Consider the following 6,000-nt stretch of genomic DNA (forward strand, 5'->3'; position numbering starts at 1 on the left):
AACGCCCTAAACAAGTTAAATATAAAAGCTTAAATAAAAAAAAAGGAAAATGAAATCTAATAATCACACCTTTGCTCCATCTTCTAGAAACAATCTCACCTTTTGAAATTTTAGAAACAATTCCATTAACAATAATGATATTATTATTATTTAATAATAATAATATTATATAATATAATAGTAATAATAATAGTAATAATATAATATAATATAATAATAATATAATACAATATAATATAATATAATAATAATAATAATATAATAATAATAATAATAATAATAATAATGATAATAATAAGAATAACAATAATAATTAAACATTAATATTGATTAACATTAAAAGTAGAATATTGAAATAATTAAAATAAGGTCAAATCAGAAAAAATAAGTTCAGATCAGATCAGATCAGAAAAAATAAGTTCAGATCAGATCAGATCAGCTAAAATCAGGTGAACTAAACAGCCTCTTAGTTATATCTAATTTAGTATGGAGTACTTTCGTAACGTAGTTATATTAGTTAGAAATTTAGAATGCTTTTGAAGTGTTTCTACTTACGGTTAGTTCACCAAATACCCTTGAATACTTCGATAATTCACTATATACCCATGAAACTTTCTAAATACACCATATACCCTTGAGTACGTCAATAATTCACCATATGCCCTTAATGACTAACGGAGTTAAGTCCGTTAGTCATTAAGGGTTAGGTATGCCACGTGGCATCTTTTAATTGGCTCCCTTTCAATTATTTAATTAATTATTAAAAAAAACTTAACAAAAATAAGAAGAAAAAAAAAAACCACACCCTAGCCACCACTGCCCCCACCCCAGCCAGTCCCCATCCCCTCGCCGGCGCCCGGACCACCTCATCTTGCCAAGCGCCAAGGCCTCCCCCTTGCCGGTGACCACCACCCAGTCAACCCCACCCACACCCAAGACCCCCACCTTCCCCCAAACTCACACATTGTTGCGCAAGAACCCAGCCACCTCCCCCAATTCTGGCGCCGGAACATCTTCCGACCACCTAAGCCCCCTCCCCCGCTTCCAGCGTCGCCGCACGCCATTCCTAGCTTCCCACCCCTGTTGTTTCCCATCCCCTAAACCCTAGATCCACACTCTCCCTTTCTCTAACCCTCAAAACAACCCCGACCACCCATGAAACCCCCTCTCCAAAAAACTTGAAACCCCACCCCCACCCCTGAAAAATCCTGATCGATCGAGGTTTTCCAGGGGTAGGGTGGGGTTTTTTAGGGGTTTCGGGTTTTTAGGGAAGTGGGTTTCGGGTGGTTGCGTGGTGGTTTAGGGGGAAGGGGAGGATCGTCGATCGCAGGGAGAGGAGCGGCGGGAGGGAGGTGGGTCTCGGCGCCGGCGGGTCTGGGGTTGGGCGGGAGTGATAGCTGGTAGGTGGGGATAGTGGCTGTTTTTTTTTTTAAAGTTTTTTTTTAATAATTAATTAACTAATTAAAAGGGAGCCAATAAAAAGACTTAACCCTTAATGACTAACGGACTTAATTCCGTTAGTCATTAAGGGCATATGGTGAATTATCAAAGTACTCAGGGGTATATGGTGTATTTAGAAAGTTTCATGGGTATATGGTGAATTATCGAAGTACTTAGGGGCATTTGGTGAAATAACCGTTCTACTTAGTTATAAGATTTCGATTCTAATTGATTCTATTTATGTTTGATTAAGTGAGTTATTTAGCATGCATTTTATTTCTGAAAAATTAACGTACGGTCGTAGGTGGGTGATGAAACAAATATATACTCAACACATGAGATATATCACAATATACTCAATTATTTATTTTTTAATTTGTACAAAAAATGTATTAAATGACATTGAAGGTGATGGTAGTTATAATTTATTTACTTGCCGTTTTTAGCTATCGGTAAAATTTTAAGATACCAAGTTACACAGAAGTTTGTAGCACATGATACGAACTACATCTACGAGAATTGATTAAGTTTGATTATTGAACCCTATACTATTATATACGTTGGCATATTCTTTCGAAAAGTACCAAAATTATGTTCTCTTTCTCGTTGGCATATTTGTAATTTAAATAATAATAAAAATAAAAATCATGATCAATAATAATAATAATAATAATAATAATAATGTACACTTTGTTCCTGGACGGGTTGTGGCTGATGCGGCTCATCGGAAGCGGATGAAGTATGAAGCTAGTTGTCGGCTGATGGGGTATGGTTTCATTCCCTTCTCCTTTTCTTCGCTTGGGGAATTGGAGAAGGAGGCTGTCGTGTTGCTGAAACGGGTTCAGAGGTTCTCGTCGACGCAAGACATTGGGGCTCGTGCTGCAACTTATATCTTCACTAGGGTAGGCTTTGCTATAGCTAGAGGAGTGGGGGCCCAGATTGTATCTCGGCTTCCCACTAATTTGTTGTAGGTTGTATGACTTTATCTGTTTTTGAGATGATAATAATAATAATAATGTTAGTTCAATTTTTTATTGGGATTTTGGACTGGATTATGTAGTTAAAAAGCTAAAAGTAATTGTTGGTTGATAGTACAAATGCTACTCTTACACAAAATTATGCATCGATTAGTGTTGTTATGTGTAATTAATACGTAGTAGTAGATCACTCTTAGTTACTCGTAGCTTTTAACTTTGGGTATAACCGTATAAGTGTATAACTGTATGACAAGTACTCTGTATTTCTTTCTATTGACTATATATATTTTATAAATTATGTTGAAATACTATTAGGCCCATTCTCTTTGTCCTTTGAGTTGGTGGAAAGAACATCTTTGACCAAATATTAGTGACAGTGATTAGTGAACCTGATGAAAGAGACTCTACCATTAATTAGAGTGTAGGGTCCACTAATTTAAAGTCTAATAACTCTAATGTATTGTAGTTTTGTGAGAGTGAGGGATAGCTCAAGTGGTTAGAGCTTCTCTCCCGATTTCAGGAGATCCTGAGATCGATTCTCATCACCCGCCCTAGCTTGTGGCTCTCTAAACACTAAAAAAAATATTAATCTTTGCAATAATTTTTCTTTTTTAAAGAAAAGGATATAATTTCTAAATTTATGTATTTACAATTCTGTAAATAAAGGTGTTATATTTTGATAAGCATTTTAGCAAATTCTAAGAAAAATATATATAAGGTATGTTATTAATATTAACGCAAACAAAAACAATTGAAGATTTCGAATACATGCATTTTGTTTTAAAGAGAGAACTAGTGAGTAGCCTGGGCGTTGTCCTAGGTTGCTGCTGTTATAGACGCGCAATCGATAAATTTTATTAAAGATTTTTTCAAAAGTGAAATTGTCGTTGTCAAACCAAAATTGAGTTATTCTTTGAGTATTCTTTTTAAAAAAAAATTGAATCTTGTGGTTTGCATTTATATAAATTTTTTTACATATTTATAACATAATTGATAATGGGCTTAGATGGTTAAATAGTTATCTTTGTTATAAAAGGTTAAGGGTTTGAATCTCCTTATCCTTATGTTTTTATACCAAATAATATTGGTTTCTTGGGTGACGTGGTGTAATGGTTAAGATTGTTTGAGTGATGAGGTAGCGTCATAAAATGTTGGATAGGTGACATAGCGCAATAATAAAAGATTAGTAAGTATAGATGTTATAGATTAGTATATTTCATTAACATGACAACACAAAACAATGTAGACCAATAACTCCTTTTATTATTAATTATCAACAAAGATCATCTAATAAACAAAGAAGATCAAAAGTTCATTCATACAAAACAAACATTATACTTGTATTATATTAGTACTATTAATTAACAAAGAAACTCAATCCTAACATCCTTAATAACCAAGTTTTCAGTTCCCGTACGAGGTACAAAGATCACATCAATTCCTTCATCATCATCAGCCCCCAAATCCTCAATAAGATCAGTTAACCCTAACTTCATAGTAGTCTTCATCATCAAGTTATTACCATTATCACCTTGCTTATTATGATGTTTATGTGGCACGTTCACGTAACTTCCGGCGTACTCCGTCCTAGCACGGTTCTCCCTGGTAGGAATTTCATCTTCATCATTGACATAAACGTCGAATTTAGAGTAAAGGTCATGCCTTGACTCGACCTCAATAACCAAAATCTCCTCTTCTTCATATTTCTCGGGTTTGCTTCTTGACTTTTGTGGCTTTTGTAAATTTGTTCTTATAATGTGGTCTAACGCCTTAGGGAAAGTTATTGTTGGCACGGTGATTTCTGCAGCCACCGCGTTTTTAACCTTAGAGAACGATGATTTTAATGATTTAAGGTGAAGGCGAGGAATTGGACGTGATTTAAGCCAAGGGAGGTCCATTGGTTGGTAGATGTACCCCATTTTCTTGGTATCCAAGCAATCACGTACGTATATTTTTACAAGTTTAGCATTTTCATCATAAAAATAAAAATAGGTGTTTAAGAAATCTTTGTCCTTAAAGTCCTTGTTCTTAGGGGACAATGACTTCCATATGGACCATGTCCTATCCACTTGAGCGTGGTGGGCATAAAAGATTGGATCCCGCCCGGCCGAGTAAAAAACACCCATGTCCTCCCACGAGGGAGTATTCGGTGGAGGGTTACCGGTCCAAGTATGGACCGTACCGTGTGGTTGGGTTTCCATAGATCCAGATCCCGGGTTAGGTTGATCCCCGGCCCGGTAAGGTTCCCCTAGGAACATTGTAGGTTTCTTGGCATTGGACACCATTTGACGGTACATAATAGTAAGGTTAAGGGCTATTTGATCATTATTTGACATATTGTTATTATTGTAAGGTTGAACGAGTGGGCCGTCATAGGTTAGATCCATGACCTTAGGAGGAAGATGGGTTTGATCTCGAATAGGGTCGAAAAAAGGAGACTTAGGGTCATTAAACATAGAAGGCATTACCATGCCATCAGGATGATCCCAATTCCAATAAGGTATACCAAAATTCGGGTCATCAATCAACTTACCTAAGATTTTTTCATAGAAGTAAAGGTAAGCCCTATGGAAAGGGAAAAATAACCAAGATCCATGGACTTGAAAGTCCAAATCCGGTAACCCGACTTGATGATAACCGCCGTTACAATAAGCACAATGTACATTAGCTTGTTGCTTAAAGCTACGAGGGTCACTATTAGGAAGAGCTTTCATTAAGGCTAGGGCTTTGGAGTACTTCTCTAGGTACTTGTCATCAACTAAATGGGCCGCGGGTCGGATCCTCAAGTCATAAGGACTAATTTTAGGTAGCTTGAAGTCCATAGCTTGTGATGAGGGTTTAGGTGGACAGCAATATAAGGTTTTACCATTATCTAATATGGATGGCCCACATTGGCTCACATCCGGGGCGGTCGGGGCAGCTAGGGTAACATACCTTCCACTTAAGGTAGTGGCTGCCCCATAAAGACCTCCTAACCCTAGGAGCATGTTTCTCCTATCCAACTTTTTGGTCTCTATATGGATTTTTTGTGGGGTGGGTTGATCATCATTTGTTGATGTATTGCATAAATTTTTGGGAGTAACACGGCGAGTTTGGCTCCATCTATAGGTGGTAAGTTGTGATGAACTCGATAGCAAAGGGTTACATGAGACGGTGGCGAGGTTGGTGGTGGTGGTGGAAGGAGGAAGTAATAAGGCCATTGCTATGTGCATGGTTTTTTGAATTGGTATATGGCAGGAGAATGAGTAGCTGTACTACCATTATATTTATAACAATTGATAAAATAAGAGGAATCAATTACTTGCTTTAGTTACTTAACATCATTAATAAATTAAAAACTCCTTTTATAAAAGAAAATTGACAAGTACCACATAACACGTATTAAAACTAATTACGGAATAGATAGAAATTAAGATATTCGGCATACCGGCTACTTATATTTTTAATTTCCATTTCTGTAGTAATCCTATACCATAATAAGTACATTTCGACTAGTAATTAAGTTAACGTACAAATTGCGAATTTGCATTTATAAATAAGGATTAATTTATGTCCACCAGAAACTCAGCTAATTACTACATAA

At 36.3% G+C, this 6,000-nt stretch overlaps 1 protein-coding gene across 1 annotated transcript; it reads right to left on the reverse strand.

Annotated features, from left to right (window-relative positions):
• Nucleotides 1-3,694: 3,694 nt before the first annotated feature.
• LOC110706721 (polyphenol oxidase, chloroplastic-like) lies at nt 3,695-5,661 on the reverse strand. Its single transcript, XM_021884679.1, has one exon. The coding sequence runs from the start codon at nt 5,627-5,629 to the stop codon at nt 3,779-3,781; it is 1,851 nt and encodes a 616-aa protein (XP_021740371.1). The 5' UTR covers nt 5,630-5,661; the 3' UTR covers nt 3,695-3,778.
• Between the last annotated feature and the right edge of the window lie 339 nt (nt 5,662-6,000).

The sequence above is a fragment of the Chenopodium quinoa genome, unplaced genomic scaffold, assembly GCF_001683475.1.
Source record: "Chenopodium quinoa cultivar QQ74 unplaced genomic scaffold, ASM168347v1, whole genome shotgun sequence".
Taxonomy (NCBI): domain Eukaryota; kingdom Viridiplantae; phylum Streptophyta; class Magnoliopsida; order Caryophyllales; family Amaranthaceae; genus Chenopodium; species Chenopodium quinoa.

Excerpts from the sequence above, each read along its gene's own strand:
- LOC110706721 (XM_021884679.1), bottom strand. The coding sequence starts at position 5,629 with ATGCACATAGCAATGGCCTTATTACTTCCTCCTTCCACCACCACCACC.